At 37.5% G+C, this 25,565-nt stretch overlaps 1 protein-coding gene across 1 annotated transcript in view; it reads left to right on the top strand.

Moving 5' to 3' along the window:
- Positions 1-888: 888 nt before the first annotated feature.
- Positions 889-25,565, top strand: part of Nalcn (sodium leak channel, non-selective) — a 247,723-nt gene continuing 223,046 nt past the window's right edge. Inside the window, exons 1-6 of the mRNA XM_051195188.1 lie at positions 889-946; positions 11,099-11,245; positions 12,290-12,472; positions 16,615-16,698; positions 18,199-18,338; positions 18,437-18,565. Coding sequence (XP_051051145.1) covers positions 11,138-11,245; positions 12,290-12,472; positions 16,615-16,698; positions 18,199-18,338; positions 18,437-18,565 — 644 coding nt within the window. The 5' untranslated portion in view covers positions 889-946; positions 11,099-11,137. The remainder of the gene's footprint in view (positions 947-11,098; positions 11,246-12,289; positions 12,473-16,614; positions 16,699-18,198; positions 18,339-18,436; positions 18,566-25,565) is intronic.

Here is a 25,565-nt window from a genome sequence, read left to right on the forward strand (position 1 = left end):
GTATTTTAAATAAACAAGGTCAGAAAATGCTTTAAATGTGTAATTTTACTTTCGTTGCTGGGGACAAGATATTTTGTGATAGACAGTTGTGCTCCAGTTAATTTTCCCTTTAGAGGAAGCTTCCTCTTCTTCCTCTATCCCTGCTGGCTTTGTGTGTGTGAGTGAAATTACAGGCCAGGAACTCTTGCATGATAGCTAGGGCCGACTGCCTGGCAAGATGAAAACATTTAAGTAAAGCTTTAGGGGAGAGAATGCAATGGAAGGTGTCTCTTGGGCATGCACATGGTGCTTGATGTGAAAGGTGTCTCTACACCTATTCTACTGGATTTCCTAAAAGACCCCAGCCTCAGGCTACCCTGGTGCTGTATGTAAGTCAGGTATGGGGTTAACCATGCATGAACAGACTTTAGCCTCTATCTATGCGGTAGATTTTTAAAGTACTGAAAACATTGAGTGTTTATTGTTTACTAATTTCACATTCAGGTGTGGTCCTGGTTAGTACCCTTGAGGCGCTACTGAATAAAGTAGGACTACAGGAGCACACACTGGGCTTGCAGGCCTAGAAGCAGGAGCCCCCCACAGCAGTCTAAGAAGATTGCCCAGCTGTTGCTGGGTAGAGAGAAGGAAGCCACCTGCAAATACAGACCCTGGCACTGGCAACCAGCTGCGGCGGCGCCGCTTTGAGCATCCTCTGTAGCTCGAGCAGCAAAGCAATCTGCAAAAGGCAAGGCCAGGACCCCCCGCAGCTTTCTCTGCTCCCCTCGCCCTTGCGCGGACGCTGGTGCAGGTCTGGCACGGACCTGACTGAGCCGCCGTAGGTGAGGGGCCGAGTCCTTGCCAGCCCAAACCGGCGCAACCCGCACGGATGCCGCTGGCTGCCGCTGCTGCCGCTGCAGCCCCAGCTCCAGCTCCAGCACCATGACCGCTCCGCGCGCCGCGGTTACAGGTTGGTCACCGCCTCTGGCCCTAGAGGCTGCGGCGCGGCCGTCACAGTCCTGCTCAGGAGGCCAGGGGCGCCCCATTCGCCCTTCGCTGGGGCCCGACCAGGGCAGGGGCTGGGAACCAGGGAGGCCTCCTACAGCTCAGCCTGGGGCGCGCAGGGAAGGGACCCTGAGAGCCACTATGCGCGCTCAGGCCCCGGGCAAGCTGCTCCGGGGCGGCCTTGGCAAGCCATGGGCCGCTGGATGGGGCCTGTCCAGCCTGGGCATCCAGCAGGTGCTGGAGGTGGGAGAAGCAGGTGGCTGGGGGTGGGGCTGATGCGCTTGGAGACCACAACGGTGCTGTCCTTGTCTGCCTGTGGCCTTCACCAGGGTCAAACCATAACCTGAAGGAGGGTTTCAGGAGTACTTCTGCTCCATCAGCTTTTGGGAAGGCCTTCCTGGCCTTGTGCTACTCTGTGGTCCTGCAGACTGCTGTTTGTTCAATTGCCCTGTTTTATTAGTTGACCTGGTTGAGCAGCTGTCATTATAGTGGCCCACTGCAAGTAAATTCTGGAGTTGCCAAAGCAACTCCGTTTTGTCTTTGACTCTTTCAGAGTCCAGCTTGGAGGGCCTGGCTGGAACTAGGAAGTGTATCCAAAACCCTGACCGGGGCTAGTTATTTCTCTGACTTAAATGTTCCTTTGAGACAACAACGTTTCTTAACCTTCGCCCTAAGTTCTTTATCATGGAAAATAAATATTTTAGCTTTGGGCCCAAATTTCCAAAGTCTGTATTGAGGAGTATTCTTTCTCTCTCTCTCTCTCTCTCTCTCTCTCTCTCTCTCTCTCTCTCTCTCTCTCTCTCTCTCTCACACACACACACACACACACACACACACACACCCCTACCTATTCACCTAAAGAAGGTTTCAATCTCAGGACCTAATTTCTCTTCGTGGGAAATGGGAAATAGTTCTTGTGGTCTCTCACATGAGATTAAAAAAATAACAGGTGGCTGTTTCTCTTTTCCCTTTTAAATTTACAAATCGTCTTTTTAATGCTTTTGCTATGGCGTTGTGTTACCTGGGAGAGGAGCAGGGACTGTGGCAGTTTCTAAGCATCAGGAGTGAAGGGTTATTGAAAAGGATGGTGTTAGAGGTATTATAAAAACAAAACCGTGATTCGTGAAATGGTAACAATACAGCTATAGCTTTGGGTATGACTTGCAAGGAAATTGAACAGGAACCGTGGACACTTAGAAGAAGAAAACCTACTCATACCATCATTTGCTCACACTTCAGTGAGCTGAAGGCTATGTAGTGTTTTCTTTTCTTTTGTGGATGGCAGTGAGCTATAGTTGCTTCCCCCCACCCCCACTCACCAGCAGGAAACGTGACTGTATGTTTCTGTCTGTAGGTACACCTGTAGAAGAACACATTTATTTCATCATTCTTCAATGGTGTTAAGATGATTTGTATGCTTGCATATCTCAAGTTGTAAGAAAAAGTTCACATCTCAGGCATCATATCATAACATGAGCAGGATGTCGATAATCTTTGAGGAAAAGAGTCAGGTCCAGAGCCTAAGAATCTTTCAGGAAATTACCCATGCAGGTCATCATACAGTGAAAGGCACACCATTCTAGTTTGGGTCTGGAAACAATGTCCTTGAGCTTCAAAATATTGTAAATTAACCTTCTGCCCCAAATGGTAACAGTGCTTGGATACCTGTCCTGTCGTACCTGTGCCAGAGCTTTGAGCCTTCAAAACTTTTTCCTGTACAGATATTTTAATTTGTTGAATATTTGTTATCTTCCAAAATATTTCTAGTGATTTTTGAGAGTTTTAAGAATTTTGTACCTTCAAAACTTTTTCCTGTATAGATATTATACTTTTTTGAATATTTGTCTTCTTCTAAAATATTTCTTGTAATTTTTGAGATTTTAATTACATCATTTCTCCCTTTTCCTCCTTCCAACCCCTCCTATAAAATTTATGACATATATATATTTATATATATATATGTGTGTGTGTGTGTGTGTGTAGTCATATGAGTATGTCTAACTGTAACCTCCTCAGATTGTATGTTACTTGTTTGTATGTTTTCAGGTCTGACCATCTGGTATTGGTAACAACATCTGACAACTAATTGGTGTTCTCTTTCCTATGGAAGACTATTTCTCCTGCTCTCAACATTCCTCAGTTGCCTATAGTTCTTTGTGTAGGATTGAGGCCTTGACCTTTCCCCTGCCTACATTAGCGTGTTTATTGTTGTCTAGGTTCAGCTTATGTTCACGTAATATGTTGGTGACACTAAGTAGGTTTCTTATGTTAAATAATCAAAGGGGGCAGAGACAGCTGAAGGACGGGGAAAAGAGGTACACATATTTTTTTTTCTTTTAATGAGCTAATACAAATGATTACTGTGTCCATGTTCTCTGTAGTCTTGTTAAGTTCAGAACATTACATAGCTGTGGTCATAATGTTAGTCGGTCTTTATGCCATTTGTTCTATGCACTATTTATTATAAAGTGTTTCTATACAATTTGCTTACTTTAAAACTTTGCAAGACTATATTATACTATCCCCCCCCTCACCCCCACACACAAACATAGCTTCACTTGCTGAACTTTTACATCTGTCATTGGATAAATTTTGCTTCTACTTTTTCATCAATTTGAAATGAAATATCCTGGTAGGCCATCATGATATGTTAAGTAATTTCTATCTTAATTTTTTTTTCCTGAAAGTTTATTAACAATGGTTCTGGCAAGAAGCACACGGACTCTATGGATGTATGCATATTTATCTAAACACACATGTAAAACTAAACTTCCTTTTAGAAAGATTAATGCTGTAGTAATATGTATGTGCCTTCGTGAATTTACATGCCTCACATGTATGCAGGTGTTTGTGGAGGCCAGAGAATATTGGATGCCCTAAAACTAGAGTTAGAAGAGATTATGAGCTACCATATGGGTGTTGGGAACTGAACCCAGATCCACTGCGAGACCTGTAAATGCTCTTAACCTGCTGAGTCACCATCTCAAACCCATAAAGTATAAATATATTCAAATTATATGCCATGCTTTAGAAGTAAACCTGCCATTTTTAAAGCCTGTGTGAATGACCTTCCCTCTTAATGAAAGGAGAAAAATTAATAACTTGACCTTACGACTTTTGTGCAATTTTAAAGACTTGAAGGAATTCTTCTGAAAATTGAGTAATAAAATTGAACTTCCATAGTAAAACCAAAATTAATAAAAAAACTATAAAACTGAAAAAGTAAACAAATGCAATTTTTTTAGGCAAAATGGGAGTGAAGTTCAGTTTAATTTTGTCTTCCTTTTTCTTTATTTTAAGTTAGACTTCAAATAAATGGCCAAAGGAATTTTTAGTGAAAGCTCTGCATGCACAAATTGTGGAAGAAGATGAACATAGCTCTTGAACTTCAGAAACCAAAATATTTTGGTTTGAGTCCATAGAGATGTTGCAGTTTACAGCTCTCTCTAGGAGGGCTGCTGGAATGCTAAGAAAGAAATTCCAGAATGACCTCCTACTGTTAACATGGTGGTAGCTAACACTGGGTACTGGGTGTTGGTGAGAGGAATGTTTCATTTCTGAAGCAGTTTCCCCAGCATGACCCAAGGCAAGCAGGGCTACACCCAAAGGAATATGTTCCTTTGTCTGGGACTGAACCAGTGAATCCAGAGTGGGAGCAGGTGCAGGGCTCCAGGGAGGCTAGCAAAGGAGGATTAGAAATACAAAGGCCCAACCCTGTAGCCAAAGGATTCATTTATGGGGAGATCAAGAGGAAAAATTATATCCAATTATACAAAGGAAAGAGATGAAAGGAAGACTTTGTAGAGAGGATGGCATGTCTGGAAGACGGCCAACAGAGACATACACACATGCTCTTCATGACCAAGAAAACAGCACAAATGGAATACAGCCATTTTTTTTTAGAGTGAAATAAGTTCATTTCTCCCATTTTAGATTAGAAAGTAACCAAATACACAGATCAAAATAGGCTCTCATGTGCCAGGAAAGATAAATAAAGCAGAGCCAACATTTTTGTATAACCTAGCGAAGGCTAAATTTAAAAATGAGAACAAAAATAGCTCATCAGCATTCTGACCAGTGTTTGCTTTTTTTAGTTACATGTGTACAGATGAACAATTCAGATTGAATTGATACTCTCACATACAGATTTTCAATAAACAGTAAAATAACATCCTTAAAGTAATTCAGGAAAATATCACAGACAGTTCTCTTATAGGTTCAAAATGGAAAAGAAAAATGCATGCAAGGCTATTGACAACAGTGGACTTGAAGTGTATGACTATCAGAAGAGCAGTTAAATAAGAGGAAGGTGACTTTAAGGCTACAGTTGCTATCTTCAATAAAGTTTTGAGTAAAGACAGACCCCTCACATATATAATCTTAGCATGATAGAATGCCCGGCTAAAAGTATTATTACAATGAATGGGAGAAGACATGGCTTGGAGATTTAGTAACTTCTCAGGGTTCTGAACTCTAAAAGGGAATTAGGAATGAACACTCCAGGTTAAGAATTGAAAAGAATGGAAAAATAAGAACGGCACAGAGAAAGAGAAGATAAAAACTGGAAATGAAAACGTGGTTGAGTTAGTTTTAAAGTACAAAAGCTCTATGTCAGACAGATAAGAGCTGTGCTATTTCTACTCTGTAGTAAATATCAATATTTCTGTTGCATATGTTTATTATGTGCAGTGGTAAATTTATTAGGGGCAGTTTCTAGAATATTGTATTCTCTGACCATACTCATTTCTACATACCTTTTCCGCTCCTCTTTTTTCCCAAATTAGTCTCCTTTCTTCTCTTTGTCTTTTGATTTCATGTCATATATAAACATATCAATATATTATGGACATATATATATACATATATATATATATATATATATATATATACAGTTTTATGTATCTATAAAAAATCTAGAGTCCACAAATGAGAAAAATGTGATATTGATCTATGAATCTAGCTTCCTTTTTTATTATGATAATCTACAGTTGCATTCATTATCCAGCAAGTATGTTTCATTCATTTTTAGTGCAGAACAAAACCTACCTGTGTACCCAACTCATTCTCTTTAGCCATTGGTCTGTTAACAGACACCAAGACTATATTCCACAGCTATATGTCAGGTAGAAGAAGACTAAGGATTTTTTTTTTTTTTTTTGCTAAATTCATACCACTCACCAGTGGTTGGAGATCTGCTTTGGTTTTGTTGTCAGTACAATCATGTAGCAAGAATAGAGGCACAGCTTTTATAAGCAATGATGACTGTTTCCCCAAAGGCACTGATGAGGTAGACTTGGAATTAACAGTCAGAGGGATGTTACTAATCATTTATTTTCTAAAATTTTCACTCACCTGTAACAGATGTACAGAGTGACTCAGCAACAGCACACAGTTTACCAGATAAGACAGGCAAAGGATTTCACTTGTACTCATGAAGACTGCAGAATTTGAGTATATCAGTAGACCGACGACGCGTGGTTCATGATCCTATATTAGTAGATATAGTACCACCTAGCAAAGAGAAAAAAATCGGCTGCCTTCTTTAGGCATTCTTATATGAAATACATGCTACGAATTTGCCAAACTGCTGTTTATTTAAACTTTTCTTTTTAAATAGTAAATCTTTCAGTTATAACATAGACTTTAAGAATTGTTTTTGAGTTAAATAAGGTAATCAGTAATAAGGAATTGCATCGGGCAAGGAGGACATAGCTGGACAAAGGACTTGAAGCAGCTGAGAAAAGCTGGAAGATGAGAAATAATGGCTCCTTTAGCCAGGAAGAGTGGAACATTTGAGGGTAAGGACAAAAAGAAAATGCAGGTGACAGAGTGGAATTATCCGAGAAATATGAGTTTAAATGGAGCTGATGATTCCTAAGCTCCAAGTGTGTTTCTTGTTTTCTGCTATGCACTCAGCACCGGCTGTAGTCCCTGGCACAGAGCGGATGCAGAGTGAATGAATGAAAAGTAAATAAGTGAATGAAGGTATAGCAGACACACAAGATAAACAGAAGCCCCATGAGCTGTAGAAATGTCCATATCACAATTTTTAGTTCAGGCAGCCAAGGCATGCTAATAGTGGGAGAAATCATCTTCCCCAGGAAGGAATATACCAATTCCAAATTGTCAGTCCTGAAAGCATGCACACAAGTAACGTTATACAAACTGAACAGAATATATTTAGGAATATATATGTATATACATATGCAGATATGCATGCAACAACAATTAATGAATAAAGAGGCAATGAATTTGAAAGAGAGCAAAGAATGACAAATGAGAGGGTTTGGAGGGAGGAAAGGGAAGGATGAGCTGATGCAATTATGTTATAATCTCAAAAAAAAGGATGAATAAAAGAAAAACAAAAAAGAATAATCCATGAACATGGGCAATCTTTTCACTTACTGCTGTCTTCTTCAATTTCTTTAGTCAATGTCTAGTGTTTCACTGTAAATCTTCTTGACTAAATTATCCTTAGGAGTTTTATTTTATTGTAGTTATAGAAAATAAAATATCTTCCTGATTTATTGCTGTATGCATGCAGCAATACTACTGAATTTCTTGTTGATTTTTTGGTATCCTATACCTTTAAAGTTCATTTAGTAAATGAGTTCTAATGAGGTTTTGGTGGCATTGTTAGAGTTTTCTATATAGGGCATTATATCAATTGCAAACAGGGACTATGTATATTCCTCCTTTCCAATTTGGAGATATTTTCTTTCTTTCTCTGTCCAGCACTCCCAATACTCTACTTAATGCCAGTTTGGAGAGTGGGCATGTTTTTCTTCTTCCATAGAAAGCATTAAGCTTTTGTTCATTTGGCATGATGTTAGGTGTGGGCTTGTCATATGGGGACTTAATTATGTAAAGTACATGTCTTCCATACCTAATTTTAGAGCTAAATCATGAAAGACAGTGATTTTTTTTTAATATGAAGAGGACGACATAGTAAAATGCTTATCCAGGGTCCTTGCCAAACCTGTGAGAGGATGTGTGTGTGATCCCAGACACCACAAACAACAAACACATAAATAAACAAATAGAAGAAATCTCAGATTTGAGATACTATAACTTGAAAGGGAATTAGTGTCAGCAATTAAATGAACATACACAGAATAAAGAAATAAGAAAAGAATACTGTAGCTGAAGAGATAATTTAGTAGTTAGGAGCACTGGCTGCTCTTCTAGAGGACCCATGTTCAACTGGGTTATAACCATCTGTAACTCTGGTCCCAGGAAATCTAACACTGGCTTCTGTCTTCTGCATAGGGGCACCAGGTATGCACATGGTGTACAGAATATGGGCAGGTAAAATGTATATACAAATAAAATTAAAGTAAATACATATTTTTAAAAATATGGCACTGTTGAGGTGTAACATGAATCTGTGTGGTACTCCTGGCTACATGTTGGGACCTGGGGCATATAGGGTGGTAGGATTTGGAACATGAGCAGCAAGAATGAATGAAACAGAGAGATAGCCCACCACTGTCTGTTGTCACTCTGTATCTGAGAAACAGCATAGGCACATGACTCAATGGTAGTGGGACACTAGCTGAGTGTAATGGACATCGAAGGCATTAAGTATGGCAACTGGGATAGGTACATTGAAAGACAGAAAATCTCAATTTCCGTGTCCTGTAGCTCCAAGAAGGAAAATGGACCACGGTGTTGCAAACACCTCACAGTTAAAAACAAATAATTCCATTTTAATTTTTGACAAGAGGGTAGAAATAAAATAAGGAAAATATATGTGTATTGCTTCCATGGATTAACTGAACTTTGACCATTTAATGAGAGGAAGGAAGCAGAATATGTTTTCTTTCTGAGTTTCTGTTAGCTATCTCTGAGTAAAAGATTTATCAATGAGCACATTACAACTGTGCAGCCTCTCCCAATATTGAACTACTTAAATATCAGCTTCTAATAAGTGTGGAAAGGCTTTAGAAAGCCATGTTTTTCAAACCCTGTGCACTGCCTTATTAAGGACACTTCTGGAAACAAACGAGATATATTTTTTATTAGTGCATAATACTGATAAGGAAAAATACACAGAAGCAATTCCTATCAAATAGAAAGCTTACCTAGGATACTTAAATATCCACACTTGTCTTTCTTTATAGGGAAATAATAGTATTCTCTGCTCTGTTATATTGACAACAAAGGTTTCAAGCAATCCCTAGTGCAAAAAGATGATTGTTATGACCAGCTGCTCTAAATTAATCTGAGATTCTTTGTATATTCATGGCTTGAATTTATTTTATTGCTTGAATATTTTCCTTTAATTGAAAATAGATTGTTTTTCTCAAATAAATATATCCTGATTATGGTTTCCTCTTTGTCTACTCCTCCTAGTTCTTCTTACCTCCATATCCCCTCCCCCAATCTAGATCTATTCCTTTGTTTATCTCATTAGAAAACAAATAGGCATCTAAGGTATAATAGTAAAAATTTAAAAAGGAAAAGCTCTGACACAACATTATAAGACAAGGAACCTCCAGACATACCGTTGAGTGTATTTTCTGTTGGCCATCTACTGCTGGGCAAGCAGCCTACCCAAAAGAGTAGTTTGTTTCCTCAGTGAGTCTCCCTTGGAAAGGAATTAAACTTTTATTTGCAAATGACTATACATTGGAGATTTCTTCTGGATTAGGGATGAGGCATATGTCCATTTCTCCTTTCGGCTCTAGAACCCCATCTGGCGCAAACCTGTGTGGGTCCTGTGCATGCTGCCTCAGTCTCTCTGAGTTCAGATATTCATGGGTCATGATGATTTATTGCTTCAATGTTTTACGTGCTGCTCAATGTTATTAAAAGAGTCAAACTTCCAGTGATTCTGGAGCTTTGATAGGTTTTCATATATGTGTGGATTCTTTGGAGTTTGGATAGATCATTTCATGGGCACTGTCAGACTTGGTAACATGTTGGCAGCAGTTGAAGAAAACATCAACGAGAGTGACTGGTGTCATTCAATTATAGTCTAACTGTTTTGATGTATCAAATATAGCCAACTGAATTTCTGTAGACAAATCAGTCAAAAGTCAGTTTTTATTCAGGTACAATATTGGCAATAAAAGGTACATGGAATTCATGTGTCCGTCAGTCTTCCCTGTCTCTGTGAAAAAGTGATAAGGGTTAGGTCTCTAAAATTCTTTGTGTAATCTTCTGGAAACACTCTCTTCCTCCTTTGTCTTGTTAAAGAATTTCAAAAATATTTTGCAACCATTCTCTGGATAAGTAGGAGCCTGTCATTTAAGAGACATGTCAAATTAAAGGCTACCAGATGTGTCCCCCAACCCCAGAGTAAATCACTAAATAAGTATCATATGAAAATTTTGCATATGTTTACATGTCATTTGATGTATAGTAGGCCCTTCTTCAATGGCTGCTCAGCTTATAAAGTAACTGTAATGTCCACAGGGAGGTGATATAAATAATAGGTTGTGGATAATGTGGAAGTGTATAAACAGGTGACAATCCAGCATCTCATCTTCAGGTGTAGTTGATAAAGAATTGACTTTAGAAGAGCAAGGAGACTATAGATGGCTACTGATTAAAAATGGAAAAAGCTTCCAACTGCTTGGAGCTTCTCTCCTTATTCTCTGTGTCCATCATTTCTGAGAAGCACAAAATTGAGAAATCATCTTGGATTATGGTTGAAACAGGACAAGCATGTGAATAATATATTAAAATAATAGAAGAAATCTGTTGTCATGACCATGGTAGCAGCTCCATAGAGCAAAGAATTTTCTAGTAATCTGCATTCATAATGAGACAAGTAATTTTGTTTTAGCTGTTTTTTTTTAATAACATTTGCCTCTAAACTGTTTTTGAGATTCACGTGGTTTAGGAAAAAAATGTATTTTATTAACATCAACTGTATCTCATTCTTTTTCTATGTCTAGATATGTGCATTTCACACACACACACACACACATACACACACACACACACACACACACACACACACACACACATATATATATATATATATATATATATATATAAATCCATAGAACACATGTATGATCTAATCATGTAGGAAGGACTCAATACCTTTGATGGGAAAGGAGGTAGGTTAGGAAACTAATAAAGCCTTCTCTTTTCCTTTCTCCAGATTTTGGTTTTGTACTTGCCTCCCAAAGCTAACTTCAGCATGCTCAAAAGGAAGCAAAGCTCCAGGGTGGAAGCCCAGCCAGTTACTGACTTTGGTCCTGATGAATCTCTGTCAGACAATGCTGACATACTCTGGATTAATAAGCCAGTAAGTCACCTTTCTGAAGTGTGGAAAAGTGCATGCTGATATAAGAGAAATTTCATTCATAAATTCAAAACTCATGTACGTTTAGCTTTGAACTATTGTTGAGCTGAAGTGGAAGTGAATGAATTTTGGAGTCTGGTGGTTGGGCTGGAAATGATTCAAATTGGAAGGTGGAGGTGTTGCTATGAGTTCCTCACATAAGAAGATACAGGGTAAGAGGTCTGTACTCTGCCTTCTCATCTCCTTCCTGCTCTGGACACACTGTCCTCAAATTACACAATGTAGAGATAATTCCACTCCCAGGCTGACCCAAGATGAGCTACTGCTGTTATCTTCATGCTTTCCTTATCACGTTCAACAGTAATTTACTTAGGTGGAGAAGGTTGCAAGACACTGTCCATTTCTGACTAGTATTTACTTTGACTCAAACCTTGTGACTCAGAACATGTGCCTAGTATCTCACAAGTTCATTCATGTTGAGCATGAAAGGAAGAATTATTATGCCATGCATCGCTGCACATTAGAGGATATAGCGGTTGGGACTGATCCAGGAAGCTCACTCTTAAGTCTTGGGAATTCAGCTCCATCCACCAAAGTAGGAGCAACTTTCACCTTAACTGCATAGTTATAAGTGCCGAAGTAATGAAACAAATTGACCTGAGGCTAAGCAGGACAAAGCTTCCTCCTGAGCTTCCAGGTTCATTGAGAGTGAGTTGCTATATTGTGCAGAGAACCAGAGTGTTCTGATGATGGCCTTCAACTTAACCTTGGGTTTAGCATGTATTAATGTATAACCACAGGAATGTGTCTTAGTCTTTTCAGAATCTTGGTATGTTCGTGTGGAAAATAAGCTTCTTTGAGAAATAAACACTACAAAATGCGTGGAACCATTGAGTGTGCTATATGAACAAGTAGACGTCCCCTTCATCTTCTGCACTACTGGACTGTTTTAACCTATATGTTATGTCTTCCAAATAGTGTGCTTTCCTAGGCAAGTCAAAGGTCTCGGTTCATAGTGTCACAAGGTGTCACTCGCCTTCCTTGCAGTGGGTACACTCTTTGCTCCGCATCTGTGCCATCATCAGCGTCATCTCAGTGTGCATGAACACACCCATGACCTTCGAGCACTATCCCCCTCTTCAGTATGTGACCTTCACCTTGGACACTTTATTGATGTTTCTCTACACGGCAGAGATGATAGCAAAAATGCACATCCGGGGTATTGTCAAGGTGAGTATTTTCTGTCATTTAAATTAATAAACATTGAATATTTTAATCAACTCAGTAATATTTTTGTATGAATTTCCAAATACAGTGCAATTTTATATTATTAAGATTGAAAATTTTAAAGAGCATAACTTCAAATGTTGGTAGAAATATATCACACAAGAATATTTTTAAAGTTAATTGCATTTTATAAGGTACAAAGCCTTATAAAGGAGCTAGTAGCTTTAGGTATATGCTTCATGCGTCTAGGGTTGGGTATATTGTGCCAACTAGAGCTAAAGTCATGGCCTACCATGGTCATGAACCCTCAAGGAGGCATTTTAATATTTGTTGATATACTGAAAACAAAATAAATGTTACATGATAAAATCAGAACATGACATTTAGCTGGATTTCATACCTGAGTGTTTTGAAGGTATAAAAGGACAGAGCAAATGAGAAATAAAGGAACTTGGAAACTGCAAAGAAAAGAATACATATGTTCTGTTAGTACATAAGAAACAAAATAATAACTTTTAATAAAAGTTAAAAAAATAAAAAAGAAAGGAGAGACAATTTTGCCAAAGGTTCTGGTTCTATAACACAAACCTGTTCAGAGATTAGGGTTATGGAAAGATGCTGTTCAGGAGTATCTTACATTGTCCCATTGAGAGAGAGTGGTAAAGTATACACTTTAAAGCTTGGCAATTGACACATTGACACAAAATCTGTCTCTTATGTACTGGGGAGGTTCTGGGACACGTGAGAGACTGGGAGGCCTTCATAAAATGATTCTTGACATAGAGATAACTGTCAATCTCTTCCCTTCTCTTTATCCATCATGCATTGTGGCTCTAATGGAGAATCATGATAGCCAATGAACTGTGGTATGCATTTCTAATGTTTTATTGTAAAATTATGAATCATAGCCTTCATAAAGATCAACAGTTGAAGAGCTATATTTCATTTTAAAGGAAATCTGAGCTATTAGCTCACTTCAGAAATAACTCCCTATGCATTGCTGATAATGTTTTTTACTTGCTTTCCAAAAACACCATCATTGTATAAGATTAAATTGACAGTAATTCCTAAGATAGGATAACTCCAAGTTCATATTCCCCTATCATTATAAATAGCTTTAAGTTGTCTTCTTAGAATCAGGACTCACACAGGCTCACATATTGTATTTGGTTTAACTGTTTATTAAACTAAAAAAATAAGTTTCAGGGTTTCAATCTATAAAAAATGACAAATTAAAAATGAAAACCAGGTAAGTATATTTCTACTTTTAATTAGGGATAACTACAGGAGATACACATGTAGTGTCAACTGTAATTATTCTGCATTGCATTAAAATATTATCTTGAAGTAGTCAGAGCATCACATCTCATTAGAACTTGTATTTAAATGCTAGCTGCAGTTTCTGCTGAATCTGAGATCTGATAGTTCTGAACCAAAGTTTAAATCATTTTCATTACCTTTCTCCTTCATCATTTGAGTGTAGCAGTTAAGTGAGTAATGCCAACTGCTGACTTTATGATGTTAAATCCAAACCAAAGCTTTATCATTTGGCACCGCACAGTTCTTTAGCATGCTTGTCATGAAAGACAATCTGAGCAAGTTGGGTTTGACATTCCATTCTTGATTATAAAATGAAAATTTTAAGGAAGTTCAATGTTAGCGAAATGTTACCTGCCACAATAAATTTATGTTACTAATTAAAATTTTACTGTTTTGTAGTTTTATGTTTGGGTGTTTGACTGTTTTTTAAATGACATTTGTAGGGACAAAACATCTAAATAAAAATATATCTTTCCACAGAGATGTCTTGGAAGACCCTATATTTCTCGAGTAAATTGCTTTGCTGTCTTCAATTAAATCTGTGAAAGTTTTAAAAATATTAAGTAGCTGTCTGCTAAAACCTTTTTCTATTAATTATCTTGCAAGCAAGCAGTATGTCATTGCTTCTTAGTTCTCTGGTCTCTTCACTCATAACAACTTGCAAAAAAGATGCTAATTTTTATTATTTATTTTATTTTTTGAGGTTATACTATAATTACATCATTTCTCATTCTTGTTCTTCCCTTCTGACCCTCCCATGTACCTGTCCTTGTTCTCTTTTAAATGACCAGCCTTAAAAACAGATATATACAAGTAACATTATATAGACTGAGCAGGATGTATTTATGTACTTAGAAATACACACACACACACACACACACACACACACACACACACACACACACACACCACAAAAGAAAATGAAAACAATCAAAAATCTCTCGAAGAAAGGGAAAATTGAAAGATGAAGAAGTATGGTATTTAGAGAGCGTGGAGGAGGGAGAAAAGGAAGCCTCTCTCTCTCTCTCTCACACACACACACAGAGAGAGAGACACACACACACACACACACACACACAGAGAGAGAGAGAGAGAGAGAGAGAGAGAGAGAGAGAGAGAGAGAGAGAGAGAGAGTAGCTTCTACTTAAGAGAGGTCTGAGGAGTCCAAAAGTGACAGACAGGCTGTACTCAGGCAGCAGCTGGGAAGGTTTTTTAGAGTCAGGCCTCTGGTAGGGCCTGGTATTCCAAGAGTTCCTACTATTATCAGTGAAGATGAGGGAAGGATTTTCATCAATGAATAACAGCATATAGTTTGTCCCTGAGAAACTTTATAATTGCTTCTCCCCAGAAGTATCTCTACAGAGTAAATCACTAAAGGAAAAGCCAACCAATTGAAATGATGCATATTTAGGTGCTGAAGATCATCCCGTGTATGATAATCTGAATTCTTCAAATGAGTCTCAGTTGTCTGTTTCTTATCTGGCAGTAGATCTAGCTAAAAGTAGCATGCAAAGTGGTAGTGCAGGCCTTTAGCCCCAGCACTCAAAAGACAGATGCAGGTGGATCTCTGTGAGTTCGAGACTAGCCTGGTCTACAAAGTGAGTTCCAGGACAGGTTCCAAAGGTACAGAGAAACCCTGTCCCAAAAAAAGCAACAAAAATGATAGCACACATCAGCATGGAGTATGGCATGTCTGTAATCCCAGCACTTGGGAGGCAGAAGCAGGCAGATCTCTGTGAGTTTGAGACCAGTCTGGTCTACAGAGGACACACACAGAAAAAATCTGTCTTGTATAACAAAATAAGTAAATAAAAATGTAATAATAATAATAATAATAATAATAATAACAACAACAATTAGCATGCAACTACTGAACACTGCTGAAACTGTAATTAACAATGCCAAGATATACTAACAGATGGGTGTTGGGAAGCCAGGACAATAAATCACATGCTCATGAAACTCCTAGTGCATGTCATTTGAGACTGCAAAACATATCTCTCTCAGTGCATTTAGTGTATCTCCTTGTTAAATATTTGCAAGGCACTTTCATATACTTCCTTGCACTGGATAATTGATTGGCATCCTTCAGCTGTTTACCTTTATACAAATTGACAGGTCTTGAATAATGCACATCCTCCTTGACAAGCATGGCAATTTCTGCCCAGAGCCCAAGTGTTCTCTGCCCTCCACTTTTATTGGCACTTTGTTATTCCAGAGGGAAATTCTCGTCTCAAATCCCATTTTATTGAAATATACATTCTAATCTCAGGATAGAGGCCCTATTAATAATGAAAGCAATATATCTTCATTTTCTTTGACCGTATCCTGTACCCTCAAAATTAAAGTCAAACTTATCCTTTCTTTGCAAAGTCAGGAAATCTTTTCCTCCACTGTTGGTGGTAGGTTATCTTTCCTACTAGCAGTGATTAATCAGGCAGTTTTCAAGGCTATACTGTGCTCCGGATCTTCTGGGACAAGCTGACTGAGGCCTTAGGATCTGGTATAAATTGCTGCCCTCTGTTACTACATGTTGAGTTTGTGAGACTAAAGAGAACAAATAGATATTTTCCTTTTAACATCCAAATCTCAGAGTTCTGAAAAGTCCTATTTCATCAATTACTTGCTTAAAAAAAAAAAAAAAAAAACCTACCATTTAAAAGTGCTAAAATACTCTTTTTAAAGTTCTGTTTCATTGTGATATGACAATGTGAATGATTTATACTAAACTAACCTTTACTATTCCCATCAGAGAATTTAAAGAATAAATATGGATTGATTCATTTTGTCTGACAATCCATGTGGTATTTTTTTTTTTTTTTCAGGGTGATACCTCCTATGTGAAGGATCGCTGGTGTGTTTTTGATGGATTCATGGTCTTTTGCCTTTGGGTTTCCCTTGTGTTACAGGTAATTAAGTATGCTAAATTACACAGGGAAGTTTTAAAAATTGGGCAGTATTTTGCAATCAAAATTTACCTAAAAACATTGAAGAACATAATTCAAATGTGATTGTGTAATTTCCTATATTTTTAATTTTACATGTTTATGGACAGAAAACTCTAATTGCAACATTTACATTATTGTTTATTACAATTGTGAGTTTTTCACAGGAATTAAAATCAGCATTAAAGATAGTTTTTCCTCATGAAACAATGATAAACATAGTGTCAATGAAATAAAAGATTTGGAGTGCTATATCTAATTTTTAAAATTAGAATTCTATTTTTTGAATTTAGGAAATTTTAAGTTCTGGTCTAAATCCTCACTAAAAACAAATTAAGCTATTAATATTGGCCTAGATAATAGACAATACCAAATAAATTACAAATATAAATGCTTTATTGTAATAAATAGTGTGTGTGAAGAAGTTTTTACAGGGGATTTTACTGGAAAATAGAAAATTCAGTCTCAGATTCTTTCAGTCATGATTTTATATTTCAGTAAAATTACTATGTTCTTTAATTCTGATTTGATTTTCAGTTTGATTTTACTAAGAAACCAACATGAGATTTACCATTTTAACAAAAATCAAATGATCAATTCATTATTGTCAACTTGTGGAAGAATATTTTACATCAGATCCATATTCTTCTTTTGAAAAAAATCAGAACAGGCACTGGTGAGATGGTTCATCGACTAAAGGTGCTTGCTACCATGCCTGACTTCATGAGTTAGATTCCTGAGGTTTGCATGGTAGAAGGAGAGATCAGACCATTCACCATTGCACATGCGTGTATACACACACATGCACGCACACACACGCACACACACACACACACGCACAAGCATACACACACTCACACACGCACACACATGCACATGCGCACGCACACACAGACACACACACACACACTAATAATAGGAATTCTAAACAAAAATGTGCATTTCATCTTTCCAACTCTCCAAGGTAGCTGCTGATTAGCTGTCCTTCCTCATTTTTATGAAGTGCACCTCTCTTGTGGCCTGATTTCAACCTCTCACACTCCCATGTCCTTTCCATTTAATAAACTATTGTATGTTAGGTGGGCAGAATTTTGTTATTATTTTGCTTCTGCCGGGAAGTGACCATTTACCATATTTTGATAATATTTTAACATTTCCCTTACTCTTTTGTTTTTCTAAATAGTCAAGGACACTGTGAGAAATTACACTAAAGTTGGCATTTTATTTTATAATAATAAATAAAAGAACTACTGCTCGAAGAACTAGTACGTGGAGATTTAGGGCCCTTTCATTGGTTTGTGTTTTTGTCTCTTAAGGTAGCTATAGTGTTGAGATGTGATCATTGGTGGGATACAATGTAGGTCAGGCTAAATTCAAGGCACAGGATGTAAATTCCAACAATTCCACTGCTGCAATAAATAATGCCAAGGGGGAAGCCTAAACTGTGTGTCTCTTCCTCTGTAGGCATTTGAAATAGCTGACATAGTTGATCAGATGTCACCTTGGGGCATGCTGAGGATCCCACGGCCACTCATTATGATCCGGGCTTTCAGGATTTATTTCCGGTTTGAACTGCCAAGGACCAGAATTACAAATATTTTAAAGTAAGCACAGCTTGGTGCATACATCAAGGGGACAATTTATGGAACTTGGGGAGGGGGTGTATTTAATCTATTTTGTCTAACTTTTCTCTTTTCCCTAGGCGATCAGGAGAACAAATTTGGAGTGTTTCCATTTTTCTCCTTTTCTTCCTTCTTCTGTATGGAATTTTAGGAGTTCAAATGTTTGGAACATTTACCTACCACTGTGTTGTGAACGACACAAAGCCGGGGTAAGTTTCTTAGCCACACTTTAAATCTAGGTGATTAGCAAGGGCATTTCTCTGTGTGTGTTTTTGTTATTGTTGTTGTTTTCTTCATGAAATTGTCAAATGCTTTAAAATTGGTATTTTTGAAATTTTCTGTCCTTTGCCAACCTAGCATCGTTTGTCCAAATTTGAGCCAAAAGTTTTCAACAACACAAAGTGTGACCTGGTAGGAAAGAATATTAAACGAAGGCAAACCTTCCTGAGGATAGCCACATGAGGAGTATACTTAGAAAATTTTGTAAAATATCCATGGAACTAGATTGTTAGGGAAAAATAAAACCCTCAATCTTATAATTAATATCAATGCTCACCTAGTCTTAAAAAGTTTCCTGGGTGATTCCAGCAATGCATCTAGATAAAGGGTAGTTATCTATTGCACCCATGTATTTTAAGGCTCGTGGCTAAGATACAACACGTGAGAGTAAAACAGCTACTAATTGTATAGATAGAACCTGATGTGGTACATAGCTACCTGACTAAGACCAGCACTGATACAGGGTGGCAGGAGGTGGAGCAGAGCTGATTGCCAGCCCCTGGACATATATGACCAGTGGCATCCCTTCCATGTCTACAGGGCATCAGAGTTTAGGATTCCAAGTTGAACCCACAGATGTTCAATAGTTGTGCTATACTACTGTAGAGCAAACGGCACTGAGGCAGAAATTGATTTTATCTTCTATTCATATCTTTGAGCAAGGATTGATCTGTTTACAGACAAAAGACTCACAAATTATATTTAAGAAAAACCTCAGTTTGGATTATAGAATGTGAATTTTTGTTTAAAGGAGACTCATTTACGTTTGTGTTAAAAATCCATTTGCAAATAGGGTTTTAAAATTAATGCTGCTTTTATAATACTTGTGATTTTTTGTATTTAGAAGGTATTTTTCATAAAAGGTATGTGCTTATATAAGTGAAAAGATGAACTACAGATAAATGAGTCCATGTGAATCCTAGCATATTTTTATGATTAGATTATGTAAATAATAATAGTATTGGTTCAATTTCAATATTTTGTCTGAGCTTATGGGACTTGTATATAGTCTTCTGAAAGCATGAACAGAGCTTTCAAAAATTAAAATAGACACAGTAATTTGCAAAAAGAAATAGTTCAGTGTATTTTCACTGGTTATATATTAAACATCAAGAGCCTCTTAGCAAATATGCTCCTGTTTTCTATCTTTATTTTTTATTCATGTGTGTAATGAGTGTGATGTCAGGGGACAGCCTGGAGTAACCAGTTCTAGTCTGTTCTCTCCTCCCACGATGTGGATTCAGGGTGGAAGTCAGGTGTTCAGGTTTGGAGGTAGGTGTCTTTACCCTGGAGGTCATCCTGCCAGTCCTATTTTACCTTTATTTAGTAGTGATGCAAATGCCGATCACATGTACTTACAAGTTGTCCTGGGTTCATAGGTGTGTGTGTGTGGAACCAAACTTTTAATTATTGCCAGCGACAAAAGGAGTTCATTTTTACCAATTAACATAACTTTGTAAGAATTTCACACTTCAGTTTTGTTCTTTGTTTTTGAGACAGGGTATAATGATGTATGTGAGCACAAAAGCCACTACGAAACTGATTTTTTTAATAAAGTTTGGTTTTTCCGAATACAATATTTTCTCCATTATCACAGTTGTATTCATTTTATTTACCCACTTTATTGAACCTTTTTGATATGTAAAAGCTTATATGTAATAATATATAAGTATATGTGTATAAATCTATATGTATATACTTATAGAAGTCATTACATCTTTGCTCATGAGAAACATGATTGGTTTTCAGGAAACATTGTCTTCACATATAAAATGGGGAACATTCCTTCCTACTTTACTTTGTAAATACTTCTATTTATCCTTTGGAAATTTTATACATATCAACGCCCACTCTTGCCTAACAGCTGCCACTCTATGCCTATCACCCTCCCAACTTCTCACGTTCTATTCATTTGTAACCCACGAGTCAAACTAGTGTGTTCCGTACAGTAGGATGAATATGAGATCGATAGACTCCTTTTCTACTTTGCAAAATTCATGAATGAAACTCTCTGAGTTTGGAATTTGTTTTGCTGTGGTGGTGTTAGCAGTGATGAGGAGATTTTCACATTATGAGTTAGATATAACCAACACGTTAATATCTGATTTTTTTGCTTTCCTGTCGGGTGTGCCAAATTTTGTTTTCCGTAGAACCTACTTATTTTTGTAGCTTGTCAACACTGATCTAATATTTATAAAGTACTTCCTGGTTATTGTTCTAATAGTTGTTGGATGTGTTGGAATCAGCCATGCTTCAATCCTGACGTTAATGATTTATATGTTTATTACCTTTAGGCCCTACTCTAGTTTTTTCTCTCACACATGGGAGAAGCTGTGTGCCTTCTTTAAGGTTCTATGACACAGCATCATTATGTTTTCTTAACATGACAGGAATTTCCTTTTCCTCTCTTAAGTCTGTCTAATTTTTTTACTTTCTTTATCTTAAAACTCTAATTAAGTGAAGGAACACAAAATGTCCTTGTCTTTCTGATGAACCCACATTTCTATACTTATACAATTCTAACTACTTCTGAGTTAGGTTTGGTGAAGGCAGGGTACACCATGTAGCGAATCAAGAGAATGACCTTTCAAAGCTCCTTTTTATAATAAGAATTAGATTTTGAAATCTAAATCTATTTTTGTTTAGTCAGCTTTTGTCTTATTAACAATTGATATTTTCCTGAAGTGTTTTTAAATTAGATGTGCTTCGTTTCTTTCATAGACTGGCAATAAAAGGAATCAAATGTTAACCCTACTCTACCCCAGTATTCTGAGTCACTTAACTGTAATGACAGATTGGTAAAGATGGGATTGAGTTCATCAAGAGAGCTAAAATTAAGAAGGAATCTGGAGATGTATGAGTTTGGCACAGATGACCAGAGACTCTAATGAGCAGCTTGAATTCCACTGTTACACACACACACACACACACACACACACACACACAAGCAGCTTGGAATCCACTGTTACACGGTTACACACACACACACACACACACACACACACCATAAGCAGCTTGGAATCCACTGTTACACTGTTACACACACATGCACACATGTATGCACAAGCACAAACACACATGCACATACTCATACACACACATACAGGCACAGACACACACATTTATATGAGGAACAAACTAGTAGAAAAGGATTTTGTCCCCCTTAGCAGCCTATGTAGTGTAGCAGTGAGGGAAGTGGTGTAACTGTTTCTAATAACAGTTTGACAGATTTTTTTTTTCTTTTAAGAAAAAAATCTTAAAAGGTGCTACCTTTTCATGTGTCTGCAGGTGGTCTTTTTAGGTCTTTTCCTGTGGTCTCCATTGTGTTTTATGGATTCACTGACTAATATCCAGTAGCTGAACTTGGACTCCTAGGTACAGTGTGGCTATGAACATGAGGTCATTCCTGTTTTCTGATCTTTCAAACTGAGGGTTCTGGCTTCCACCTGGTGTGGACCCTGGATGCCCAGTCCTGTTCGTATTTCCAAGTTGCTAACCACTCACCTGCTGTTACTGCCATGTTCTCCATCTACACCTAAGCTTGTCACTGGGAAATGAAGTTTTCTTTCTTAAGTGTTGTTATCTCCAATTTTTTTTTCAGACAAGAGTTTTTTATTTATTTATGAATAATGCATTGGGAAGTATCAAACATTTTACTTTTACTATTTATTATTTTGCTAGGAAAGATTACAGTATTTGGATATTTATTTATTTAGTATTCCTTGGAGTTTTCGTTTATGTATATAACGGGTTTTAGTCATTTTTATCCTCTAGAGTTCTGTTGCATAAAGCTTTTGTTCAGCAGTTAGTTGTTTGAAGTGGATGGAGTTGACTTCGGTGTAGGACATTTTGCCAGTGATACTCAGAGCTCCTTCTTCTCCTTCCTCTTTTTCCTCTCCTCTTCCTCATCCTCCTGTTCTTCCTCTCTATTGCTTATTCTACAACTCTGCCTTTCTTCCTTCTTGCTTACTTCTACCTTGTCTTATTTTCACATCATTTTGCATGATTGATAAGGCCACCTTCATTCAAGGTTTAATGGATGGATTACGTCTTTTAGTCATCTCCACAATTCTGGAATTCTAGCACAGAATTCGTGCTTATTATTCATTTATATAAAGCATGGTTGATAGAATAGACAATAATAACCCATCCCAAATTGACGAGAAGGTAAAAATAAGCAAATAAAGTAAATATGTCCCTAAATGTGGAAAAAAAAGTCAAAAATAGAAAAATCTATGTCTAAATCAGAGAGAAAAGTGAATTATTAAAATTGAAGAAAGTTGGGAATAGGAGAGTTGACTATGTGGGTGAGGAAGAGACAAACACAGGGAAGAAAATCTGTTGTTATCCTTATTATTTTTCAAAGTAGGCTTTGGGTATGTCTAGAATGTTCTATTGGTGGGTAAGAAAATAACAAAACTATTGTGTGGGTGAGAGATAATAGTTACAGAAATAGGGGAAGGCAGCTAAGTAAGAACTTTCACAGGTGGGGATGTTGTAGATAGGGTATTATTTATTAATTATTTCTTTTACTTTTGAGATTATAATATAATTATATAATTTCTCCTCCCTCTCCCCTCCAAACCCTCCCATATACCCCTCCTTGTCTTTCAAATTCATAGCCTCTTTTTTCATTAATTGTTGTTATATTCATGTGTATAGATACATACATATTTATAAATGCATAAATATAGCCCTGATGTTACAGTTGTTGACTAGGTATTGTTCTGGAAAACCAGCCTGTAATACAAATATATACAGATGAGTTTGAATGATACTTGAACTAGTGCATGAACTTTAGTACCGACTGGCAAGAGGCATGAATATCTCCTAAACTCAAGCCCATAAGTCACTTCATTGAGTCTGCATGGCCATTTCCATGGGTATTCCCAGTGCTGAGAACTGATGTCCTGGAACTCACTTTGTATATCAAGCTGGCCTCGAACTCATAGAGATCTGCCTGCCTCTGCCTCCCAATTGCTGGGACTAAAGGTGTGCACCACTACTGCCCAGCATTAAAAATCTCATAAAATGTTAACATTGGCCTCATTTCACCCCATTATCCTGAAGACAGAAGTCATCACAGGGAACTTCATAAAGGATGGCAGAAGATTCAATTGCAAGAAAAACTCCCTTTCATTGGCAGTGATGTTGTTAGCTAAAAAAAAAAAAAAAAGGCAATATCAACCTACACACCACACACACACACACACACACTAGCAGACTCATCATTTTTCCCACAATTTTTCTGACTTTAGACTAATTAACGTGTACATACTGTTTTCTTGATAATGGCAAAGCTTTCAAACAGAAGGCTGTGTATCTTAGGTCTCACCACTGAACTCCGGAAAGTACCTTGTTTAATCTGTGAGGCAAAAAGGATGGGGAGTGGGACAATTGCTTGCACGCATTTTGCTTTTAAATGGCATGCATTTCTTTAAGGCATATAGAGGGACACTGTAGCCATGTCTTCAGCAGCACTACCAGTCGAGGCTGAGATTCTTCTTGATAATGAACAGCAATCTAAGGCAATTACGGAAAGAGTAACGAGGCTTGACTAAGCAAAACAGCTCATTTCCTAAAGAAAGTTGAAAAGGGCAATGCTCTGTGGCAGAAACAGGTGCTGCAAAATGCCAAACGTGATGGCAGACATCTGCTGCAAGCTGAATTAGGAAGCTGCAAAGATGAAGCGGCAGCTGGAATAGGAAAGAAGAGCCCTTACCTGACACCTTATCATCACCCCTGAGAAAGGACAAAATATGTTTGTGCTTTCATATAACATACTGAAATCTTATTCCCAGGTGTGAGGCAATTAGAATGGCTTTAGGGCAAGTAAATGTAATGTTAGATATATAAAAATCTTTATAGAGAGAGCAGAGCTCAATCAAGAGTTTAAGTGCTTATTCCTTCTGGCTGGACCATTTGCAGGAGGACGTAAGGTGCCATGCATTACAGATACCCAAGGCAATTCTCCTTTATCTCTACTGTTTTTGGGGGAAATTACTAATGGCTTAATATTTTATCCTAAGAAGCTTCTGAAAGGGTCACCTTATAGAACCTAGAGGTCTTATAAATTATCATTAAAGAGTTGTACTGGAAAAAAAACCGTATAAACTTGGATTTAAAGAAGTGTGATATTGCTGGTTCAAATAGAACTTAAGTACACCAAAGAACATTAAATCCATCTTATAAATTCCATGTACAGAACATAACTTCTCTTAAATACCTGGAATGCTTCACATCATGAACTTGCATGGCACACTTGTGCAGAAGCCATGGAAGTCTTCCTGAGTCATTCCAGTTTTAGTGTGTGTGATGCTGAAGCAAGTACAAAGGATAAATTTTTAATGGACAAAAGAGTAAAAATAGAAAAATAATAAAGCCAGAGTATCATTCCCACAGGCTTTGTGTCCTCGTCACGACTTACCCTGGATCAAGTTTTTAAAGAAAAAGTAGAAGAGCTGCTGTTTAACCAGGTCAAGAAGGGCAGGCTGCTTTATAACTGCAAATCACATGTGCATTGCCAGCATGAGTCTGGTCTGCTTAGGGGCTGCATCCTGATGCATTACTTCTCTGCTTCTGCTTTCATTTGGCCATGGCTTCTCCTTACATTCACCTGATTCTCCATGATTCACCTGAAGCCTCCTGGCTCCTGCCATACACCCAGTCTGTTCTAAATCAGCAAAGTAGCCAATGATGCCGTAGGGGAGCAAACATGGGGAATGGCAGAGTTGTTTAAGACTTCAGATGCAACCTGGTAATGAGATGACAACGTATGTCTCTAAATAATATATTGTAATTTATGTGTCCCAGTAAAAGTACTCAATGTTAACCATAGCTTTACCTACTAGGTTATTTAAGAATAAACAAAGAAACTGAAAAATTCCTGTCAAAATATTCAGTTTAACAGGAAAGAACTGTTTCCTACAA

This window comes from Phodopus roborovskii, unplaced genomic scaffold (genome assembly GCF_943737965.1).
Source record: "Phodopus roborovskii unplaced genomic scaffold, PHOROB, whole genome shotgun sequence".
In the NCBI taxonomy this organism is placed as follows: Eukaryota; Metazoa; Chordata; class Mammalia; order Rodentia; family Cricetidae; genus Phodopus; species Phodopus roborovskii.